Source organism: Bubalus kerabau, chromosome 3, assembly GCF_029407905.1.
Source record: "Bubalus kerabau isolate K-KA32 ecotype Philippines breed swamp buffalo chromosome 3, PCC_UOA_SB_1v2, whole genome shotgun sequence".
NCBI lineage: Eukaryota > Metazoa > Chordata > Mammalia > Artiodactyla > Bovidae > Bubalus > Bubalus kerabau.
In genome coordinates this window covers 54,519,801-54,544,675 of record NC_073626.1, presented here as the reverse complement: position 1 = coordinate 54,544,675, position 24,875 = coordinate 54,519,801, and the positions used below count along the sequence as shown (strand labels likewise).

At 39.0% G+C, this 24,875-nt stretch overlaps 1 protein-coding gene across 6 annotated transcripts in view; it reads left to right on the top strand.

Moving 5' to 3' along the window:
* Positions 1 to 24,875, top strand: part of HERC2 (HECT and RLD domain containing E3 ubiquitin protein ligase 2) — a 238,564-nt gene that overhangs the window by 93,399 nt on the left and 120,290 nt on the right. For 4 of the 6 annotated variants that reach the window (XM_055571827.1, XM_055571824.1, XM_055571822.1 and 1 more), the window contains 13 exons: positions 4,759 to 4,929; positions 5,288 to 5,391; positions 6,259 to 6,409; positions 9,529 to 9,743; positions 9,986 to 10,118; positions 10,216 to 10,343; positions 10,435 to 10,630; positions 13,179 to 13,312; positions 13,863 to 14,036; positions 14,115 to 14,251; positions 14,365 to 14,516; positions 15,172 to 15,363; positions 24,143 to 24,330. In XM_055571827.1, the coding sequence (XP_055427802.1) occupies positions 4,759 to 4,929; positions 5,288 to 5,391; positions 6,259 to 6,409; positions 9,529 to 9,743; positions 9,986 to 10,118; positions 10,216 to 10,343; positions 10,435 to 10,630; positions 13,179 to 13,312; positions 13,863 to 14,036; positions 14,115 to 14,251; positions 14,365 to 14,516; positions 15,172 to 15,363; positions 24,143 to 24,330 (2,075 nt within the window). The remainder of the gene's footprint in view (positions 1 to 4,758; positions 4,930 to 5,287; positions 5,392 to 6,258; positions 6,410 to 9,528; positions 9,744 to 9,985; positions 10,119 to 10,215; positions 10,344 to 10,434; positions 10,631 to 13,178; positions 13,313 to 13,862; positions 14,037 to 14,114; positions 14,252 to 14,364; positions 14,517 to 15,171; positions 15,364 to 24,142; positions 24,331 to 24,875) is intronic. The other 2 variants (XM_055571826.1, XM_055571828.1) reach the window with 2 other exon arrangements.

Genomic DNA, 24,875 nt, shown 5'->3' with positions numbered 1-24,875 from the left:
AATAGTTTTGGGTTATATTTAAGAAAAGTTTTTCTGTTAGTAATGGTTGTTACATCCTGAATTGGATTATTTTAGAGCATTCTGGAAAATCCTTTCTTGGGAATTGTCTCCAGAAGATATAGTTGAAATGGTTAGTTATGATTCTGCTTTGGAGGCAGACATTGATATGGGAAGGCTTTCTTAAACTCAGTGACCTTATGTGATGTTAATGAGTTATGGAATTTCCATAGTCTGCTGGGCACTTCCCATCCTTTCTGTCTCTAGTGCTTACCAAATTGGAATGAAACTTATCTTTGCAAAGTTTTGAACTTTGACACTTGAATCTAAGTCTAAGCATTATGACTTCCTGGACTTACAGAATTAATTGTGCTTTACCTTTCATTTTATAGGAAAGCTGAAGCAAGGTAGGCCTTTCTACCATTGTAGAGTGTCATTTTTATATGTATTACTTAACACAAAAAGTAACAAGTGTCCTGAGGAAAATAACCAGCCTTAGGATATTCAACATTATTTTTTATTTCTTTATTATAGCTAATATTTTCAACACAATTCATCTACTTTGGTGAACTTAAATGGTCATTTGTGATTTTTGTCTGTTTACTCTATATGGTTGAGAGCTTATAATTTGATCAGCAGTTCAGACATAGTTATTATAAGAAATTTTTTTATTGTGAAGTGTAACATATACACAAAATTACCAAAATCAACTTTGGGACTCATCACAGGGGAAACCATTTATTAAGCGGAACCTTCCCAAACACTGTCTCTGTCTTACTGAAAGGTTTCTCTGGGCTTTTGTGCTTGCCGTTCCCCTGCTTCTGTTGATCATTTTATCAGATAGGCATGTGACCCATAACAAATTAATTGCTTAAATGTTCGTCTGTTTCTTGGTGGTTTGTAAGGCGTGCTTTAGTACAGAATGCCAGATTTCCACAGTGATTGTACTGGTCTTCATCTCAACGAAGTGGGAAGTACTGACTGTTCCACCTCCATGCCTAGCATACGCCATTTCTTTCCAGAGGCGTTTTGTCTGTAGGATCGTTGTGCCAGCACTCGCTGGAAGGACTGTTGTGGTCTCTCCTCTGGAGTACCACCTTTGACTAAATCAGTGACTCTCTGCCTGTGTCTGCTTCTGAGTGTGACCTCCTGCCACAACGTACTATACTTGCTGGCACCTCTAGTCACTGTGGAATAGAAATGGTGATAATGGGCACTCTTGTCTTGCTCCTAGGAGCAGAGGAAAAACTTCCCAAAGTTCACATATGAACTATGATATTTGTTGTTTTTTCTTTGTAGATACCTTAAAATATTAAGGATGTTTCCTTTCATTTCTGAATGGACATTAAATTTCCTCAAATACTTTTTTCTGCATCTCTTGATTATACAGTTTTTTCTATTCATGTTGCAGATGGCAAATTTCATTCTTGTTTATGACTGAGTGGTATTTTATCGCATATTTGTGTGTGTATATTGTGTGTATATATATCTCACGTCTTCTTTGTCTGTAACAGATGTAACATTCATCTGTTAATGGATACTGGATTGTTTCCACCTTTTGGATGTTGTGATTAATGCTGCTGTGAATATGGGTGTGTAGATGTCCGAGTCCCTGCTTTCACTACTTTGGGGTATATAGCCAAAAGTTGGTTCAGAATTCTTGCTTGGACAGTTCCTTAGACAGAAGAGCTTGGCAGGCTGCAGTCCATGGGGCCAAAGAGTCGGACACAACTGAGTGACTGAGCATCAGTGCATTTGATAATTCCATTTTTAATTTCTTAAGGAATTGCCATTCTGTTTTCCACAGTAGTTATGCCATTTGAAGTTCCCACAGGCAATGCACAAAGGAACAGTTCTGATTTTTCCACCTACTTGGCCAACACTTATTTGTTTTTTAAATAATAGCCATCCTACCTGGAGATTGTCATACTGAGTGAAGTAAGTCAGACAGACAGGAGAAATACCATATGACAGCCCATATATGTGAAATCTAAAAAGAAATGATACAAATGAAATAACTTATGAAACAGAGACTCATGGTCTTAGAGAACAAACTTAAGATTGCAGGGGGAAGGATGGGGAATGAGATAGTTAAGGAGTTTGGGATGAACATGTACACACTGCTATATTTAAAATGGATAAACAACAAGGACCTATTGTATAGTATGTGGAACTCTCTTCAATGTTATTTGGCAGCCTGGATGAGAGGGAAGTTTTGGGGAGAGTGGATATGTTTGGCTGAGTCCCTTCACTGTTCATCTGAAACTATCAGCATTGTTAATTGACTATACCCCAATACAAAATAAAAAGTTAAAAAATAGTAGCCATCCTATTATGATCAAGTGGTATTACATTGTAGTTTTGATTTGGTTTCCCTAATGATTAGTGGTGGTGTGCATCTATTTATGAGCCTGTTGACCATGTACGTATCTTTGGAGAAATGTCTCTTCAAGTATTTTTCCTAATTTTAAATCAAATTTCTTGTTGTCATTGTTGAGTTGAAGAAGTTTGTTACATGTTCTGAGAATATATGTATGACTTGCAAATATTTTCTTAATCTGTGGGTTGCCTTTTCATTCTGTTGATAGTGTTCCTTGATTTTTTTTTTTAATGAAGGTTGTCTGTGCTTTTGGTGTCTTGTCTAAAAAAATGATTGACAGACCCAGAATTAGGAAGCTTTCCTCCTGTTTTTTTCTAAGAGTTTTATTTATAGTTTTTGCTCTTATGTTTAGGTTTTTAATCTGTTTTGAGTCAGTTTTTGTGTATGGTGAAAGGTACAGATCCAACTTGATTTATCTGCATTTGAATATTCAGTTTTTGCAGCACCATTTCTTGAAAAGACTGTCCTTTCCCCATTGAATGGTCTTGCCGTTCTTGTAAAAAAAAAAAAAAATTTTTTTTTTTTGCCTATATATTGTGAAGATTTATTTCTGGGTTCTTCTGTTCTATTGCTCTAAATGTCATTGTGCTGGTACTACACTGTTCTTTACTTTTTTATTTTTTTCTTAGGGTTTAATCTGAAATTTTTCTAACTTTTTGAGAAATTGTGCTAGTTAGCATAGTGATATTTTTATAATGTTTATTATGAAAATGTTCCAACAGATAAAAGTAGAGAAAAGAATATAATGAATGTACAATCAAGTATTTACATTCCCAAGGACTTCCCAGGCAGTCCAGTGGTTAGGACTCCCAGCTTCCACTGCAGGGGACACAGATTCAATCCCTAGTCAGAAACTAAGATCCTACATGCTGCATGGCGTGGCAAAAAAAAACCCCAAAAAAACAACCTCACATTCCCCAAGCTTTCCTATGCTTTTTATCTGATTGATTGTATTATTTTAAAACAAATTTCTGTCTTTAAAGATTTTTACATGCTTTACCTGTTAACAATAAAAACTTTTTTGGGAGAATGAAACCACAGTCTCATTGTTCTAAGATGAACAGATTCATTACTCTTTTTATTAGTGGTTATGTTGAGTCAGGATGTAGACAGGTCCTCTGTAGTCAAGGTCATACATGCTTCTTGTTTTTTTTTACCCAGCAGCATATTCCAGGTTCTCCTCCCTTGCTTTGGTTGTACTGTTTATTTTTTTTGTTTGTTTTTTAAAGAAGTAGGCTGTTTGTTCTGGAGAATTTCACATTTTCTGAACTTGGTTTATTGCATTCTTTTCTTCGAGTTGTAACATCTTTTGTCAGTGATATTTTCTATAAACTGCCGATGGTTTGCTGAGATTTGGTTTCTGTTTTGTTGGGTTGGAGTGTTGCTGAGGTCATGCTGTGTGCTTTCTGTTCTGCCCATGGCGCTGGGTGGCCCGCCTTCAGTCCTGTCACGTGGGCCAGGGGGTTCAGATAGTGTGTCTGCTCTACAGTCCTCTAGCATCCCTGCCCTCAACTGGTGGCACGAGGCACAGTTTGCACAGGAAAGACACAATCCTATCTTAATTCACCATCACCCCCAGCCCACCTGAACTGCTTTTTGTAATAGTAAGTTGGAGTCCTAATGCTTCCAAAGCTGACTAATGTAGTTTTCTCTTTTTTTGAAGTATTATTATTAACTCATTGAATTTTATTGATTTTATGTTTATTAACTTTTTAGCTTTTATTTTTTCCTAATATGTACATTTAAAGATAGAAGTGGCTTCAAAAATATACTTAGCTATATGTCCCAAGTGTTGATTTGCAGTATTTTCATTATTGTTTGTTTCAGTTTTCTGATTTCCACAGTCATTTTTTTCCCTGGGAATTTTGGATGACATAAATATAATGACAGCATAATTTCAAATGTAGGGATTTAAAATTTTTTTTTTTACTTGTTTTATTTATTTATTTATGGCCACACCATACAGCTTACAGGCTCTTAGTTCCCTGACCAGGGATTGAACCCAGGCCCTTGACAGTGAATGCACAGAGTCTTAACCACTGGATTACCAGGGAATTCCCTTAGCTGTTTTTAACTTAACTGCATTGTAGTCATTTTACATGCTCTGTAACTTGACTTATTTGAAATTTTTGAGGTTTGCTTGATGCTTGGTATATGGCCAGACTCACTATTCATCCTATCACGTTGTGTTTTTGTTTTTAAATCGTTCTGTATCCTTGTTGAATTTTTGTTTGTGGTGTTAGTTATAGTAAGATGTATGTTAATTTCTTATTGTGTTTGTGGATTTGTTTATTTCACCTTGTAGTTCTTTCACACAATTTGTTCAAGTCATTTTATCTATTGATCTATTGATTCATTGATTTTGGTTTCTGTATACACAGAGTCATTTTTTACAGGTCAGAACTGTAGAAATAATGAGGAAGTAACACTTATACGCAAAGCTGATTTGGAGAACCACAATAAAGATGGAGGCTTCTGGACTGTGATTGATGGAAAAGTGTATGATATAAAGGACTTCCAGACGCAGTCATTAACAGGAAATAGTATTCTTGGTAAGGCGTTGCTTTTTACTTTATGGATAAAGGTTGTGAATGTATCATTTTAAGTAGACCATTTGGTTTAAAATGATCAGTTTAGTAACTGCTCCAGGTCTCATACATTTTAGTCTATCAGTGACTTTCTATCACAGCAAATTCAGACATATTTAAAGAATTTCTTATAATTATGCAGTTTTTGTTTCAACACTTGTTGGAACTTGTTCCAGGTACTGAGTTGACCCAGACAGCCCTGGCAGAGGGTGAGAGATCATATTACTTTGGAGTTAACCTGCACAATCTATTTCCTGTTTATATAATAAATGGCTAGGCAAACTGTACTGAAGTCATGCTACTTTTGTCTGTTTTATTTCAGCTCAGTTTGTAGGGGAAGACCCAGTGGTGGCTTTGGAAGCTGCTTTGCAGTTTGAAGACACACGGGAATCAATGCATGCTTTCTGTGTTGGTCAGTATCTGGAGGTGAGGCTGTGTGTGTGGTGAGCAAGGTGGACATCAGTGGGGACCCTCTCTGGATTTTTCTGATAAGTGATTTTTACCCTGAAGTATTGATAGCTAGATCTTTTGGAGGAAGGGGTCATTAAATGAAAAGCAAAGATCTTTTAAGATTTTTTAAATAAGCCAATTTGCATTTTATTCCTGTTAAGATTTATGATGTACTGATCTTGAAAAACTATTTTAAAATTGTTAATTTGTAAGAAATACAAACCCTGAACCACACACACACACAAAAGTTAACTTTTTATCTTCACAATTTTATTGTAATTCTGTGTAGAAATTTGGAAGGACTTAACATCTTGATAGGTATTTTTGGGGAGTAGCTATTTTATAGCATAGTGTTTTAGAATAGAAATATGCCATTCTGTATATTCATAAGCATCGGGATTTATATGTTGAGATTGACTTTCCAAATGTGGATATAGAAGTAACAAAATGTATAAATTTATGCCTCAAGGGTAATGTTTAAAGGATTTTATGAAGGGAAAAATTAATTTTGTTTATAAGTTGTCATATGACTAGCAGTGTTTAAGATTATTTTCATTTGAACCCTTTCTGTTCTACCTTCTGTTTGACTTCCTCAGGAATTTTCTAGTTAAGTCATTTATCATTGCTTTGGATTTGCTACCAGTAGACCTATGCGTACTGTCTGCTCTCAGTTATTAAAATCTTCTGTTATTGTGGGGCAGCCTGAGCTCACTATTATAGGACATAGTCTTTATTATGGCAGTATATCTTGTTTAAGGATAAAAGCTGTTGGAATTCTTGATTGAATGTTGTTAATTAACTCTATTTTCATTTCATACTGATAATGAAATTTATCTTTCCCAGCCTGACCAAGAAGTTGTTACCATACCAGATTTGGGAAGTCTGTCTTCACCTCTTATAGACACTGAAAGGAATCTGGGCCTGCTCCTTGGATTACATGCTTCCTATTTAGCTATGAGCACACCACTGTCTCCAGTTGAGGTCGAATGTGCCAGTAAGAAAAATTTTGTTTTCTGTTAACAGATTAGCAGGTTAGTTTAGCTGGAGTTGTAAGTGCCGTTAAGGATAGTGAAGAAGAATGAGCACAGTTGTTGATGAGGAAATATAAGGACAGTGAGACTAAACCAGTTCATAGAAATAGCTGTGAGTGGCTTTCATTTGTGCGATCTGTGGCATCACAGGAAGCAAGCTGACAGGTGTGCAGGAAGGTTGAGCCTGTGTGTGGTCTCACTTCCACATCCTCTGACAGATTGGCTTAGCTCTTGCTGCCTAGAAGTCTACATGTTGTGGACTGACGGTTCCTCAGGACGGTGTTCTGTTTGAGGATTGTGTTTTTACCAGACTCCAATCCAGTGTATTTTGGGATGGCAACGTTTGTAACCACCTAGAATATTACATTTTCTCCATATCCCATATAATACATTTGAATGACTCTTAACATATTTATGTATTTCTCCATCTGTTTCTCCACTGACTGTCCCATGCACATCTCTTGAGTAATTTCTCATGGAAGTTACCATGTTAGGCACTGAGGATGTAAGCAGGTATAGAATTAGATGCACCCTGCCCTTAGTTTGGAGAAGGAAATGGCAACCCACTCCAGTATTCTTGCCTGGAGAATCCTGGGGACAGAGGCGCCTGGTGGGCTGCTGTCTATGGGGTCGCACAGAGTCAGACATGACTGAAGCAACTTAGCAGCAGCAGCTGCCCTTAGTTACTTTCTGTACCTAGACGTCATAAACAGGTCAGGTTGGATGGTCGTAGAAGATAAAATTGAGTAATTTATAAGTGGTTTGGGAGGTGAGGAGTGGGTGGAGGGAAAGATTTCATGGAGGTGAAACTATCTTGAAATTGGAGTCCTAGCAGACTGGGTGTGTGAGGGCAACATTGAGAAAATCAGCTTTGGGCTGGTGCGTGTGGAGGGTTAGGGGAGAAAGCTAGTGGGCAAGGATTGCCATGGTGCCTACTCATCCTGCCTTCTGGACAAACCTTTGGTGCAGGTGCTGTACACTTTGCTGCCTCAGAGCGTCTAAGATGGTGATTTTGTCTTCTTCCACATCAGCTATGAGCTGCAAGGTGTCAGCGTAGAGGGGAGCAGTAGGTACTATGGGCTTGTGGTGTGGGGCTCTCTCCATTCTAGGACATCAGAAGCCACCACTGGAGCAGAGAGACGAGGGAGTTCTAAATGGAGAGGTTCAGGGAAGGTATGGTCACGATTGTGTTTTGGAAGAATTAATGTGGCACTTGGCAGAATGCTCTGAATACTTTAATATCTAAATTTCCAGTAAAAGAACATTGAGTCAACCCAGTTTTGATTGCTTGGGTTTTGGAGAAATACTCTGATAGCACAAGTTATTGAAAAAAAATCTGTAGTTATAAAAGCTGATTCTTTTAGGTGAATCTCAGTTTAGTCATCATAGCAGTTATATGGGTATTCCCATTGGCACTGATAGAGGACTTGCTTTTATGGTGCTTGGCCTGTGCATCACACAGGTCTCCTTTACAACATACTGGATCTCAGGTTTCCAAGCATCCATCTCTTAAGTTCTTGTCTTATATGTTCAGTAGTCTCTCATTATTATTATTTGATTAATGCTTTCAGTTCAGTCGCTCAATTGTGTCTGACTCTTTGCGACCCCATGGACTGCAGCATGCCAGGCTTCCTTGTCCATCACCAACTCCCAGAGCTTGCTCAAACTCATGTCCATTAAGTCGGTAATGCCATCCAACCATCTCATCCTCTGTTGCCCCTTCTCCTCCTGCCTTCAGTCTCTCCCAGCATCATGGTCTTTTCCAGTGAACCAGTTCTTTGCATCCGGTGGCCAGAGTATTAGAGCTTCAGCTTCAACATCTGTCCTTCCAATGAATATTCAAAACTGATTTCCTTTAGGATTGATTGGTTTGATCTTCTTGCAGTCTAAGGGGCTCTCAAGAGTCTTCTCCAACACCACAGTTCAAAAGCATCAATTCTTTGACGCTCAGCTTTGTTTATGGTCCAACTCTTATATCCACACATGACTACTGGAAAAGCTGTAGCTTTGACTAGTTGGACCTTTGTCAGCAAATTAATCACTGTCACGTATTAAACTGCTTTTTAATATGCTGTCTAGGTTGGTCATAGCTTTTCTTACAAGGAGCAAGCGTCTTATAATTTCATGGCTGCAAGTCACCATCTGTAGTGATTTTGGAGCCCCCAAAAATAGTCTGTCACTGTTTCCATTGTTTCCCCATCTATTTGCCATGAAGTGATGGGACCAGATTCCATGATCTTCGTTATTTGAATGTTGAGTTTTAAGCCAGCTTTTTCATTCTTCTCTTTCACTTTAATCAAGAGGCTCTTTATTTCCTCTTCAGTTTCTGCCGTAAGGGTGGTGTCATGTGCCTATCTGAGGTTATTGATATTTCTCCTGGCAATCTTGATTCCAGCTTGTGCTTCATCTAGCCCAGCATTTTGCATGATGTACTCTGCATCTAAGTTAAATAAGCAGGGTGACAGTATACAGCCTGACGTACTCCTTTCCCAATTTGGAACTAGTCTTTTGATGAATGCTTTAGGGAGATGTATTACCCTGAACATGTTTTTCTCCTTGGAACCCTTCACATGTGCTCTTCTCCTACCTATATGCTCAGTGTCTTGGTCTTCATCCAGATCACAAAAAAATTCTGTATGAGCCCTCCAGATAATGGGGTGTTTGCTTCCGCACATTCCTACTATAGACTTTGTAGTGTATAGTTATCCCAACTGAAGTTGGGGATTACTTGTGTAAGTGGTATCTCATTTTCTTTTCCCTGTTAGACTCAGTTTCACATGGTATCTGTGAAACTGGACAGCTCTATACTTGAGCGTGTATCCAGTAAATGTTGGATTGGAAATATTATTTTGGGTTCTGATTCCATACTTAAGATGTGTTGAGTAACTGGAAGGTGTTACCTTTTTTCAGGTAGACATAGGAATTATAAGCCAATCTATATAAATATGTTAGATGAGACTTTCATATGAGTGATCCTGAATTTCACTTCCTAAATGAAGTACTTAGTTTTCTTTTTCTCCTAGTGTTTATTTCTGAATGGTGCACTCAGATTTTGTTTAACCTTTGTATATGCACTCTCTAGAGTGGCTTCAGTCATCCATCTTCTCCGGTGGCCTGCAGACTAGCCAGATCCACTACAGCTACAATGAGGAGAAAGATGAGGACCACTGTAGCTCTCCTGGGGGCACTCCAGCCAGCAAGTCCCGGCTCTGCTCCCACAGACAGGCCCTGGGGGACCATGCCCAGGCATTCCTGCAAGCCATCGCTGACAATAACATTCAGGATCACAATGTGAAGGTGAGTGAGCCCTTCCTACACTGTGCCTTCTGTTTACCTTAGGACTTTGACTTGTGAACAGCTTAGCACAGACTTTGTTTGCATCTTATTTGAAGGGATGTTAAGAGGCTGGTTCACTTTGGTGTCCAGTGAAGTTTTAGAAGCATCACTGATCACAAGTGCATCAGAAGTTGCAGCACTTAGAATTTATGACGATGTTGCAAGGTTGGCTCCGAAGTTACCTCCAGCTGTTTCTGTTGCAGGACTTTCTGTGTCAGATTGAAAGATACTGTAGGCAGTGCCACTTGACCACACCCATCACCTTTCCCCCTGAGCATCCTGTGGAGGAGGTTGGCCGCTTACTGTTATGTTGCCTCTTAAAACATGAAGATTTAGGTATGAATCTCAGTATTTTATCTGTACTATAGATCTTTCAACTGACATATTTCACAGTCATAACTAATCTTCACTGTATCTTAAATATCTTTCACAGGTCACGTGGCATTATCTTTAGTTCATGCAGGTACACTTGGTATTGAGCAAGTAAAGCATAGAACATTGCCTAAATCAGTGGTGGATGTTTGTAGAGTTGTTTATCAAGCAAAATGCTCACTCATTAAGGTAAGTAGATTTTGATTCTCTTTCTTCTGTGCTTTGTGGACAGTTGGTGGGGTATTGTTGTTAAGTTGTCCTTTCATATTTAACTTTATAGACACATCAAGAACAGGGCCGTTCTTACAAGGAGGTCTGTGCCCCAGTCATTGAACGATTGAGGTTCCTCTTTAATGAACTGAGACCTGCAGTTTGTAATGACCTCTCTATAATGTCCAAATTTAAACTCTTAAGTTCTTTGCCCCGTTGGAAGAGGATAGCTCAGAAGATAATTCGAGAACGAAGGAAGAAGAGAGGTAAGAAGGTAAAGGGTGTAGGGGGATGCTTTCACCTGTGTACCCCTCCTGTCTGTGGTTTGAGTGAGGCTGTTGGCTGTTGCTCACCACATGGGCATTTTCACAACTGCTTTAATGTTTTTATGTGTATTTATGATTAAGTATACAAATGCTGCTTATTTTATGAAGACATGAGATAATGTTGCAGCTTTGGGACTGAATGTGTTATGATTTGGTAACTAGTAAACTGATGCTGAAAAATACTGTGAACTTTATTAAATTGATGGGAAAGGTGAAGTGTTTTTTAAATCAGTTGTCCCAGTAATGAGATTTAATTAATCCGGTAATGGATTTAATCTTTCCAGTGGCAATTATTCTTGCCATTCTTGTGAATAAACGTTTTTATTTGGACAGATTGAATATTCTGAAGCATGGAGGATTGTTATAATAGGAACCAAAAGAGTTACTGCTATTTTCAGGAAGCAGCTGTGTAGGGATAGGAAAAAGAGTTTTTGTATTAACCAAAGTTTGAGTGAAAATACGTAAAAAGCTTTATAATTTGGTCATTTGTGATTACAAACAAACCTACCAAGGTATCTGATTATACTCTTACGAATTATATTGATTTATGCCCAGATCAGCCTTTTAAGCAATATTAATTAGTGAGTTTTTGATGAATATTACAAACAATAATGTCATGGAAAACTATTTTAGAAGCCATCCTGAATTGATTGTTCCTGGGCTTGAACCATAGCTTATCTGGATCCTGGAAATGCTTTGGATTAGGAAATAGGGCAAGAGCACTTCTGAGACCCCTTTAACCCAGGAGGCCAGGAGACTCAGGAGATAGCATCTCAGCTGGAAGGAGAACAGTCCCATCCCCATGTGGCTGTTGCCTCCCTGGACTCTGAGCTCACATGGTAACCTCTTAAAATGTCTTGATGTGGGTTATATATTTCATTGCAGTTTTTAAATAATTAATATTACTGGTCTTGTGCTAATTTTGATGATTCACTGGTAGGGTACTATAGGACTCAGAAGAGCTATTGTACTCTTGGTTATTACTGTGAAAAAGGACAGAGGAAGATTAGCAAAAATTGACACATGGAGGAAATTCCAGAGGAAACCGGGCCCAGGCTTCCTTCCAGTGTTCGCTCTAGTGAATCACAGAGTCCTGCTTGGTTCTCTCAGCAGTGACATGTGACAAAGCTATCCGTCAGGGACGCTTGCCTGAACCTTGGTGTCCAGGGTTGTTGTTGACTGTCAGTCACATGGCCACGTGGGGCTTTCATGATTGCTCTCAGCTGCCCAGAGTCCATCCAGAGTAGAACAGTTGACATAAGTCACAAACTCTCTGTTCACTCTGGTTGAGGTGGTCCTATGCCTGAGGCACATTCTTCTCAGTGACAGCATGTCCAGGTTTCAGAGCTCAATTCATAGGAGTTGGGCAAGGGCCAGTGCAGATGATACAGGCCTTTCTTGGGAATTTGCAGGGTTTGAGCAACCCAGACTTGATATGTTAGTGTTTTATTGTGTTATCTGTTAATTATATTATAAAGTAGAAGAATTAGACTAAAAGCCTTGAAGAGTACCAAAAGTAGAGAAGCAACACCACATATTAAATTGCAAATTTAATGGAAATTTCTCTCATTTAAAAGACTAACTTAAGGGACTTTACTGGTGGCCAGGAGGTTAAGAATCTGCCTCCCAATTCAGGGGATGCAGGTTTGATACCTGGTCAGGGAACTGAGATTCCACATGCTGTGGGGCAGCTAAGCCTGTGAGCCACAGCAACTGAGCCCCTCTATTCTAGGGCCCATGCTCCACAAAAAGAAGTGCACGCACTACAACTCGTGGAAGCCTGCACGTGGCAAGAAAGAGTCCAAGAGCTGCAGTGAAGACCTAGCACAGCCAAAAAAAAATAAAGCCTAAACATAGCTAAAAAACAAAAGATGACTAACATAGCCAAAGACATCTAATTGATTCAGTTGTACCCCGGTGACAGAACCAATATATTAGTCCTGAGTGGGCAGATTAGGATCTGTTGACAAATGTAGCCTGCCATTTACTGTGTACTGCCCGTGAGCTAATGCTGGGTTTTCCATTTAAGTTATTTTATAAAAAACAAAGAAGAACGTGACACATGAAAATTGTATGAAGTTTAACGGCGTTCACAAATAAAGTTAGCTACTTTTCATGCTGCAGCAGTAGAGTATTTGCAGTAGATTGAATAGCCTGCAAAGACTAAAATATTCACTCTATTCACTCTCTGTCCTTTATGAAAAAGTTGGTCAGCCTCTGGGCTTCTCCTTCTTGAGGGCTTCTCTCCATTGTAACATTGTCACTATCTTTCTGTCCCTGACATGCAGTGGCAGGGAGTTATTACTGAATGTCATGTGAGAATAATTATGATAGTCTTTACTTTTTGTAATTTGAGCACTTGACAATGGTATTTACATGTTTCTTTGAAAAGAATATTCATATCCTCTACCTTCATGCAAATTTAAACATTTCTTATTGTAAAATCATGTTTAAGGATTTTTGTAATGAATGGTGTTTTTAAACATAGTTCCTAAGAAACCAGAATCTACTGATGAAGAAGAAAAAATTGGAAATGGAGAGAGTGATTTAGAAGAAGCTTGCATTTTGCCTCACAGTCCTATAAATGTGGACAAAAGACCCATTACAATTAAATCACCCAAGGTGAAGTATTTTTTGTGATTCTAAGACTGGCTATATAGAAGCACAGCACATTGGAAGGGAATCCACAAGTATTGTTGCTTTGTTTTTGAATATGAGTAGAGACTATGGTAGTTCCCAACGGCATGAATAACTGCCCCAGCGATGCTTAAATGCACTTGACTTATGGTGCCCTGGTCAAATCAATAGCTGGAGAAGTGTTTTCTTTTACTCTTAGCTGTATACTGTGTCATTATTTGTTCACCATTTTACTCATTCATTCATTTATTCACTCATTCATTGAATGTATCCTTTGCTCCAAAAACTGTTAATATGGATGATAATTTAACTTTGTCAAGTTAGCCAATTCCAAAGTACATAAGTATACAGATTATACATTGATTTGTAAAACTGTTTATGACATGGTTGTTTTTATCATTGGTTCCTAAAGTTAAAATATGTTACCAATTTAAACCTAGTGGCATTTATTTATATTTTCTTTGAGTAATTGTTTTAGAGCACGTCTTACTATGAATAGGGTTAACTGATGGTGAAAATGGTTTTCGTTTGTCAGGATAAGTGGCAGCCACTGTTGAGTACGGTTACAGGTGTTCACAGATACAAGTGGTTGAAGCAGAATGTTCAGGGTTTGTATCCTCAGTCTGCACTTCTCAGCACAATTGCTGAATTTGCCCTTAAAGAAGAGCCAGTGGACGTGGAAAAAATGAGAAAGTGCTTACTAAAACAGGTAAACTTGCTAAGACCATTCTTCTCTGTCTTGGATAATACATAAACACTTAACAATATGCATTGATTTTTTTCACAGTTGGAGAGAGCAGAAGTTCGCCTGGAAGGGATAGATACAATTTTAAAACTGGCAGCCAAAAATTTCTTACTTCCATCTGTGCAGTATGCTATGTTCTGTGGATGGCAAAGACTTATTCCAGAAGGGATTGATATAGGGTAAAATTTTATATTTTTTCTTAATTAAGGGAAGCTGTGACAACAGAGCATTGTTTTATTGAAGTTAAAAGTCTGGCAATATTCTGAGTAAACTTCTTCATCTTTGTTTGAAGGGAACCCCTTACCGACTGTTTAAAGGATGTTGATTTGATCCCACCTTTTAATCGGATGCTGCTTGAAGTTACTTTTGGCAAGCTGTATACTTGGGCTGTTCAGAATATTCGAAATGTTTTGATAGATGCAAATGCTAAATTTAAAGAACTTGGTGAGTTAAAAATCTGGTGGTTAAAAGGCTATATTAAAATTGCTATTGATGTCAATGATATCAGCATTATTTCTTAGTTTGTCTCTTAATTATATATTCTGGAAACTTTGAAATGCTAATTTTTGCTTTGAAGACTTTCATAACTTTGTACATTAGAATGATAATCTAAGCTGCTTTAAACTTTCTCATATTCTAAACTAAACTTACAGAATTTGACAGAAGATATAATATTGTACTATCCTAATACAAAGCTTTTGTATTTTAACATATTCAAGTGTATCACACAGTGTACCTTAAAATGTATTTTTTATTAGTACATAATTTCCTTAACAATTTAAGCATCTACAGAGAAGAGGGAGGATTGGTTTTGTGGAAGACAAGTGAAATCTCTCTCTTGTAATTGACATGAAAGGAGTGAGTCTCTAGGGATATTTAGAAGAGCAGAGTTACAAGTTTTGTAGATAGATGGAGACAGCTACATGTGAAGTGACAGTGGTATGATTATTGCAGAGTAATACGGAACTGCCCAATGTCCACACTCTGGATATCTGATGAAAAAGACAGACTTACTAAAAAAAATTGCTAATGCTTTTCGCTTTGTGTATGTTCTTGGATCAACGCACAAGAAATTTATTTGAGTGCCAATGCCTTTTAGGTATCCAGCCTGTCCCCTTGCAAACCATTACAAATGAGAACCCATCAGGACCAAGCCTGGGGACGACCCCACAAGCTCGCTTTCTCCTGGTAATGCTCAGTATGCTCACCCTGCAGCACGGTGCCCACAATCTGAGCCTTCTGCTGAATTCTGGCACGCTCGCTCTTACACAGACAGCACTTCGTCTCATTGGTGGGTTGGCATTGCCCTAAGTCACTTGTGAAAATTCATTGGTTTGTCTTGATCTCTCTTTCTATAAAATTTTGTTTTTTGGTGGATAAGTACAAATAACATAAAATTTACCATTCTAAGTAATTTTATAATTCATCATCAGTAATCACATCCACAGTGTTGTGCAAGCATTAATGCTGTTGTCTATAACTGTTTATCACCTGAAATGCAAACACATGTCCATTTACCAGTGACTCCTGACTTTCCACTCCCCTAATTATTGGCAGTAGCAAATCTGCTTTCTATCTTTGTGGACTTGCTTGTTTGGATATTTCATATAAATGAAATCATACAAACAAATTTCAGCCTTTTGTATCTGGCTTATTTAGCATGCATTAATAACAATATTTCATTTCTTTTTATGGCTAATAAATATTATATGAATATACTATGTTTTATTCATCCTTTGATGGATATTGGCTTATATCTACTTTTTGGCCATGCTAAATAGTATTGCTAGGAAATCTGTATACAGGTTTTTATTTGCAAACTTGTTACCAGTCCCTTTGTTATATACATAGGAGTAGAATTGCAGGATCATATGGTATTCCTATGTTCAGCTTGCTTAGAAATTGCCAGACCATTCCACAGCACTATATCATTTTACATTTTCACCCGCAGTGGGCCAAGAGTTGCAGCTTCTCCTTGTCCTTGCCAATGCAAGTTATTTTCTGATTTTTTTTTTTTTTTTTTAATTTAGGCTACCTAAGTTAGTGTGAAATGATATTTCATTATGATTTGTTTTATGCTTCTCTAATATTGAGTGTCCTTTCATGGATCTCAGCCTTGTGGTGAAGGGTCTTGCATAACTCAGTGAAATGGTGAGCCGTGCTGTGCAGGGCCATCCAGAATGTCACAGTGAAGAGTACTGACAGACTGTGGTCCACTGGAGGAGGGAATAGCAAACCACTGCAGTGTTCTTGCCCGGAGAACCCCATGGACGGTATGAAAAGGCAAAAAAATAAGACAGCAGAAGATGAGCTCCCCAGGTTGGAAGGTATCCAGTATGCTACTGGGGAAGAGAGGAGAGCAGTTACTAATAGCTCCAGAAAGAATGAAGCGGCTAGGGAGAAGTGAAAACAATGCTCAGGGGTGGAGTGTCTGGTGGTGAAAGTAAAGTCGATGCTGTAAAGAGCAATATTGCATAGGAACCTGAAATGTTAGGTCCTTGAATCACGGTAAGTCAGATGTGGTGAAGCAGGAGATGGCAAGAATGAACATTGACATCTTAGCAATCAGTGAGCTAAAATGGATGGGAATGGGTGAATTTAATTCAGATGACCATTATGTCTACTACTGTGGCCAAGAATCCCTTAAAAGAAATGAAGTAGCCTTCATAGAAGGCTATGAAAGAGCCTGAAATGCAGTGTTTGGGTGCAATCTAAAAAAGACAGAATGATCTTGATTAATTTCCAAGGCAAACCTTTCAGCATCATAGTAATAATCCAAGTCTATGCCCCAACCACTGATGCTGAAGAAGCTGAAGTTGACCAGTTTTGTGAAGACCTGTGGTGTTGGAGAAGACTCTTGAGAGTCCCTTGGACTGCAAGGAGATCCAACCAGTCCATCCTAAAGGAGGTCAGTCCTGGGTGTTCTTTGGAAGGACTGATGTGGAAGCTGAAACTCCAATATTTTGGCCACCTGATGCGAAGAGTTGACTCATTGGAAAAGACCCTGATGCTGGAAGGGATTGGGGGCAGGAGGAGAAGGGGACGACAGAGGATGAGATGGCTGAATGGCATCACTGACTCGATGGACATGAGTTTGAGTGAACTCCTGGAGTTGGTGATGGACAGGGAGGCCTGGCGTCCTGTGATTCATGGGGTCGCAAAGAGTCAGACATGACTGAGCGACTGAACTGAACTGATGACGTATTCTTGAACTAACACCAAAAAGTGATGTCCATAGGGGATTGGAATGCAAAAATGGGAAGTGAAGATATACTCAGAATAACAGGCAAATATGGCCTTGGAGTTTTGTCAAGAGAACACACTGGTCATAGCAAACACCCTTTTCCCAACAACCCAAGAGACAGCTCCACACATGGACATCATCAGATGGTCAGTACTGAAATCAGATTGATTATGTTCTTTGTAGCCAAAGATGGAGAAGCTGTATACAATCAGTAAAAACAAGACCCGGAGCTGACTATGGCTCAGATCATGAGCTCTGTGTAGCAAAATTCAGGCTTAAATTGAAGAAAGTAGGGAAAACCACTAGACCATTCAGTTATGACCTAAATCAAATCCCTTAATGATTGTATGGTGGTGGTGACAAATAGATTCAAGGGATTAGATCTGGTAGACAGAGTGCCTGAAGAACTATGAACAGAGGTACATAACATTGTACAGGAGGCAGTAACCAAAACCATCCCAAAGAAAAAGAAATGCAGAAGGCAAAGTGGTTGTCTGAGGAGGCTTTACAAATAGCTGTGAAAAGAAGTGAAAGGCAAGGGAGAAAGGGAAAGATATATCCAACTGAATGCAGAGTTCCACAGACTAGCAACGCCTTATTAAATGAACAGTGCAAAGAAATGGAGGAAAGCAACAAAATGGGAAAAGACAGATCTCTTCCAGAAAGTTGGAGATATATATCAAGGGAACATTTCATACAAGGATGGGTATGGTAAAGGACAGAAAGGACACCCACTTAACAGAAGCAGAAGAGGAGATTGGAAAGAAGAGGTGGCATGAATACACAGAGGTATACAATGAAGGTATTAGTGACTGGCATGACCAGGATGGTGTTTTCACTCACCTGGAGCAAGACATCCTGGAGTGTGAAGTCAAGTGGGCTTTAGGAAGCATTACTATGAACAAAACAAGAGGAGGTGATGGAAATCCAGCTGAGCTATTTAAATTCCTAAAAGATGATGCTGTCAAAGTGCTGCAGTCAATATGTCAGCCAATTTAGAAAACTCAATGGCCACAGGACTGGAAAAGGTCAGTTTTCACTCCAATCCCAAAGAAGAAGCAATGCCAACAAATATTTAAACTACTGTACTGTTGCACTCATTTTGCATATTGGTAAGAAAGAAAGAAAGAAAAACAAAGTGAAGTCGCTCAGTCGTGTGTGTCTCTTTGCAACCTCATGGAGTGAGTGTAGCCTACCAGACTTCTCTGTCCATGGGATTTTCCAGGCAAGAGTACTGGAGTGGGTTGCCATTTCCTTCTCCAGGAGATCTTCCTGACTCAGGGATTGAACTTGGGTCTCCCGCATTGTAGGCAGACGCTTTACTATCTGAGCCACCAGGGAAGTCCATTACCAGGACTTCAACCAAGAACTTCCAGATATACAAGCTGGGTTTCAAGAGGCAGAGGAAGCAGAGGTCAGATTGCCAACATTTGTTGCATCATGGTGAGAGCAAGGGAGTTCCAGAAAACATCTTAATTCTGCTTCATTGCTAAAGTCTTTGGCTGTGGAAAATTCTTAAAGAGACGGGAATACCAAACCACCTTACTTTTCTCCTGAGAAACCTGTAGAAAAAGTTAGAATTGGACATGGAACAATGGATTGGTTCAAAATTGATAGAAGAGTATGACAAGGCTGTATATTGTCACCCTGCTTATTTAACTTTCTTGTAGAGTACATCATGTGAAATACTGAGTTAGAGGAATCAAAGATTGCTGGGAGAAATATCAATAATCTCAGATATGCAGATGATGCCGCTCTAATGGCAGGAAGTGAAGAGGAACTAAAGAGCCTCTTGATGAGGGTGAAAGAGGAGAGGGAAAAAGCTGGCTTGAAACTCAACATTAAAAAAAAAATAAGGTCATGGCATCTGGTCCTATCACTTCATGGCAAATAGAAGGGGAAAAAGTAGAAGCAGTGATCAATTTTATTGGGCTCAAAAATCACTGTGAATGGTGACTGTAGCCATCAAATTAAAAGACTCTTGCTCCTTGGAAGGAAAGCTATGACAAAACTAGAGAGCATATTTTAAAGCAGAAATGTCACTTTGCCAACAAACTTACTGTAATCATGTACAGATGTGAGAGTTGGATCATAAAGAAGGCCGAATGCCAAAGAATTGATGCTTTCAAATTGTGGTGCTGAAGAAGACTCTGGAGAGTCTCTTGGACTGCAAGGAGATCAAACCAGTAAATCCTAAAGGAAATGAACCCTGAATATTCATTTGAAGGACTGATGCTGAAACTCCCATACTTTGGCCACCTGATGAGACCAGCCAACTCTTTGGAAAAGACCCTGATGCAAGGAAAGATTGAAGGCAAAAGGAGATAGGGCGGCAGAGGATGAGATGGTTAGACAGCATCACTGACTCAGTGGACATTAATTTGACATTAGTCTCTGTACCCATGCTTCTTGGCTATTTGTATATGTAGGAAATAATGTCTATTCTGGTCCTTTGCTCATTTAAAAATTCAGTTGTGTGTATTGTTGAGTTGTAGAGGTCCTTTGACTTTCTGGATACTAGACTGTTAACAGTGATATGATTGGAGGACATTTTTTTTTTTTTTTTCCATTCTGGGTTTTGTTTTACTTTGGTTTACAGAAATTATAAAATGTCTAATTTATCTATTAGTATTCTTATTATTCTTCTGTTGCTTGTGCTTTTGATATTATGTCTAAGAAATCATTGCCAAATCTAAGGTCATGAGGATTACCCATTATATTTTCTTCATCAAGTCTTGTATTTAGTTTTATGATCCACTTTAAGATGATTTTTTTAATATGATGTGAGATGAGGGTTCATTTTATTCATTTTTTGGTTATCCAGTTGTTTCAGTATCATTTTTTGGAAAGACTGTTCTCAAATTCTTAGCACCCCTGTCAGAAATCATCTTGACTGTAGCTATTTAAGTTTCCTTCTAGAATCTCAGTTTTGTTTGTGTTGTTCTGTGTGTCTGTCATTGCGCTAATCCCACACTGTTTTGAACACTGTTATAAAAGCTTTGTGGTAAGTTTTAAAATTGACAGGTATGTCTTTCAACTTTTTCTTTCTCGCGATCATTTTAGTTATTTCTGGTCCCTTGCATTTCCATATGACTTCCAGGTCTGACTTTTCCATGTTTGCTAAAAGGCGATTGAAATTTTCAAGGATTGTATTGAATCTGTAGGTCCTTTTGGAGAGTACCGCCCTCTTAACAATATTAAGTCTTTTATTCCATGAATATGAGATTATATTTGTTTAGGTCTTCTTTCATTTCTTTGAGCAATATTTTATTGATTTTTTTTTGTTGTTGTTATCAGGGTAATGCTGGCCTCATTGAGTAAGTTAGCGAGTAGTTCCCTCTTGTTCTGTCTTTGAAAGAGTTAGAATTGGTGTTGATTCTTCTTTAGTGTTTGGTAGACTTTACCAGTCTAAAAAGAGATGTATGTGATGTAAGAGATGGGTGTGATGCCGTCCAGCCATCACATATTGTTCACTGTGGATTCTCTTGTTCTATTTATCTCTGTTCTAATGTTTGTTATTTCCCTTCTGCTACCTTTAGGTTTACTTAGTTCTTATTTTTCTAGTTCCTCCAGGTATAGTTACGTTGTTTAGTTGTTTTGAGATCTTAAGTATGCATTTATAGATTTAAATTTCCTCCTTAGTAAGCTGAATGATCCTGGTTTTTTTTGTTGTTGTTGAGAGGTTTTATTTATTTACTTTTGGCTGTGCTGGGTCTTCACTGCTACTTGGTCTTTTCTCTAGTTGTGGATGGCAAGGGCTCCTCTCCAGTTGCCATGTGGGGCTTCTCTTGTTGCAGAGCACAGGCCCTAGGCACGTGGCCTTTAGTAGTGGCGGCATGCGGGCTCAGTAGTTGCAGCTCCTAGGCACAATAGTTGTGGCATACAGGCTTGATTGTTCTGAGGCCTGTGGAATCTTTCCTGGTCAGGAGTTGAACCCATGTTTCCTGAATTGGCAGGTGGATTCTGTTCCACTGAGCAACCAGGGAAGCCTCTCAATCTGTTGAGAAGTTTTTGATTAGTGATTCAGTGTCTTCACTTGTTTTAGGTCTGTTCACATATTCTACTCGAGTCAGGTCAGGTAATTTCTGTGTTTCTAGGAATTTATCCATTTCCTCTAGGTTAGATAATTTATTAGTGTTCAGTTCGTAGTGCTCTCATAATTCTCTTTATTTCTGTAGGGTTAGTGGCAATCTTCCCACTTTTCATTTCTGGTTTTATTTATTTGTATCTTCATTTTTCTTGGTTAATCTGCTTAAAGTTTGTCAGTTGTATTGACATTTCCCCAAAAAAGTCTGGTTTTGTTGATTCTATTGTTCTATTTATCTCTGTTCTAATGTTTGTTATTTCCCTTCTGCTACTTTTAGGTTTACTTAGTTCTTATTTTTCTAGTTCCTCCAGGTATAGTTAAGTTGTTGAGTTGTTTTGAGATCTTAAGTATGCATTTATAGATTTAAATTTCCTCCTTAGTACTGTTCTTGCTGCATCTCTTAAGCTTTGCTATATTGTGTTTTTGTTTTCATTTGTTTCAAAGTATTACTTTTTGTTATGGTTTTTCTTTCTTTGTCCTGTTAAGTTTTCACATACTTGTGTGTTGTTTAGTTTTAACATGTTTATGACATTCCTAGCTTTTGTTATAATTTCTAGTTTCATTCCACTGTGTTCAGAGAATATAATTTAAAGGATTTTAGTTTATTTCAGTTTATCATTTTGTGACCTAAAATACTACCTCTCCTGGAGGGTGTTCCCTGTGAACACTTGAGAAGAGTATGTTTTCTTCTGGTTTTGTATCGAATGTCCCTTCATGTCTAATAAATCTGATTCATTTATAATGTTGTTCTTTGCTGAAATGTTTAGATACTGCAAGGCCAGTGTTCTAAATCCAAATGAAAGAGCAAAGCTTTCCTAAGCAATTTGATTTTGCTAGTCTTTGTGCCCACAGGACCTATTCAGAAATATGCACCAGACTGAGTCAGCATCTGATTTCTGTGGACCTCATTAGCAACTAAAAATTGCTTTTAAAAATCTTAAAAATATATCTCCATCTAAAGTTGCCTCTGTTTTCCTGTTGTCTCCCTTTTTTTCCAGAGTCTCCAATAGGTAAAAGTCAGAGCACAAATTGTTAATTATGGGGGCTTCCTCTGTTAACAGTACTGACTGTGAAAAGCCAAGGAGTTGTGTCCAATGAATACATATCTCTCTTTGTTGCTTTCTCTAATCAAGGTGATTCTCCTTCATATTAGAAATCATTAGCATACAATATTTTATATTAATTTTTCTGTATATATCTACATACAATAGCCACAGAATACAAATCACTTAAAAAAAGATTCTCCTTTTTTCCTTAACGCAAAATGTATTCAAACCCTTAGCAGCAAATTCAGCGTTTACAGTGTTAACATTATAGCTGCCTCGGGAGGTACCAGCTAGATGGAACCCCCGCCCCTTCTGGGGCCTCACAGAGGCACTCCCAGGTTGAGAAAAAGACTATTTTCCCTCCAGTTTATTTAAAGCTTTACTCCTGACCTGGAAATTGAGCAATTTTTTTTCCCTCCTTCTTTGAGGAGAGCAGAACACAAACTTTAAATTTTTCACCCGACCAAAGCCCATCTTTGGGAATGTTTGGGGCCCTTTTCTGTCGTGGAGAGAGAACAAAAACCACAGGGTTACCAGTGTGCATACCCCTCCCTCAGGCCAGTGTGCTGGTTCCTGGGGTTACATTTTCTGTTTTGAATACATTGGTAAATTTTACTCCTCACGGGTTACAGCTCAGTTTCTGTTTTATACTGTGAGGGGTTCCATGGCTGCCAGGGACCAAAGTTTCATCATGTCCTGCTCCTTCATTTTCCCTTGTACCAGACAATGGTTTTGTAGTATTTGAGTGAGTCCGCATCGTTCTAGCAAATCCTGTTGCTGCCACCCCTGTGTCAGGGTTCCCAAGACCACCTCCAGTTTTAATAATTTGCTCGCAGGCCTCACAAGACTCCAGATATAGTCATACTTAGGGCTAAAGTGTGTTACAGCGAAAGAGTAAGAAGCAGAATCAGCCGTGGCACAGAGGTAAAGTGTGAGAGACCGGACACAAGTCCTCTCCTGGGGGAGACACACAGAGTGCACTTAGTTCCCCTAGCAAAGAGTTGTGACCACACATGTGAAGTGTTGTCTTTACATGCAAAGTATGGAGACTTCGTGCCCTGGGCTTTCACTGGGGCAGGTCATGTAGGCATCTCTGCCTGGCACTTGAGTAAGCTTCAGACCCCCCAGAAAGAAGCAGGTTTTAGCAGAGACCATGTTGTTTGTGCAGTGTAGGCACAGGAATGGCTTCTTGGCAGTTAAGGACTGGTGGGAGCCTTCACGAAATCCAGGTTCCCGAAGGCCAGCTGAGGGCCAACCCTGTAAACAGGCTTTTCTGGGGACAGCAGTATCAGGCCTTCCTTATCAGCTCTTTTCTTCACATTACCATAATTAAAGGTTGTTAATTTCTCACAGTGTTAAACATTTGGATGGTTATCATTTGTTTTCCTGTTCTAATAAAAATATGAGTAATGAGTGTCTCTCTAATCATTTTTGCTCTTTGGAGTGGATCATAATTCCTGGAAATAGAGTAAATATCTTTTCTGAGAGTTTCTAAAATCTTCTACATTATTTCTAATACACATTTATATATTTTGTCATCTCCTTACCTTTTAAATGTCTTAGCTCTCATCAGTAAATCTTTGATGGTATTTGTTGTATTGGTAAAAACTACACTATAGATTATTTAAAATTATCATCTTTATTAATACTTAACTGCTTATTGGTTCATCTGCTTTTTCTGATGCTCTGATAGGCCCTAGTTGTGATAATGTTGAAGAAGACATGAATGCTTCTGCCAGAGGAGCTTCTGCTACAGTTTTGGAAGAGACACGGAAGGAAACAGCCCCGGTACAGCTGCCGGTTTCAGGGCCAGAGTTGGCTGCCATGATGAAGATTGGAACCAGGGTCATGAGAGGCGTGGACTGGAAATGGGGTGATCAGGTCCTTAGAGATTTGAGTTAAACGCATTAACCACACATTAGTCACCCTCTGCGCATCCTGACCTGCATGCGATGAGTGGGTGGAGACTGGAATAAATACCTACACTCAAAAGACAGGTGTGGTTGACAGGCGATGTAGTTACCGATTCCTGGGTGGGCAGATAGAATCTCAGCACCAGTAGAGAAGGGCAGCAGCCTGCTCCAGGGCCTTTGAACAGGACCACATCTTAGAGGAGTAGCTGCTTGTTTTGGGACACTCCTGGCCTAGGCTTGACTTGAGGCTTGGCCTGGACCAAGAGTAAGGGTGAGCAGGAGAGAGTAAACTGCATCTGAATAGTCATGTTGTGAAAGCTCTGACCCTGCCTGTGTGAGCTGATGGCCAGGTGCCAGTTAGGTATCCTGACCCAGCAGCTACAGGCACCTGCTTGGGCAGTGTCCGTCTTTCCCCTTCTCCCCCCAGCACCTTGCTCCCGTGTGTCTGTCGGGTCTCCCTGAGTAGATGTTGGGACTGGGCTCTACACCATTACTGGAGCGACTAGCTAGGCC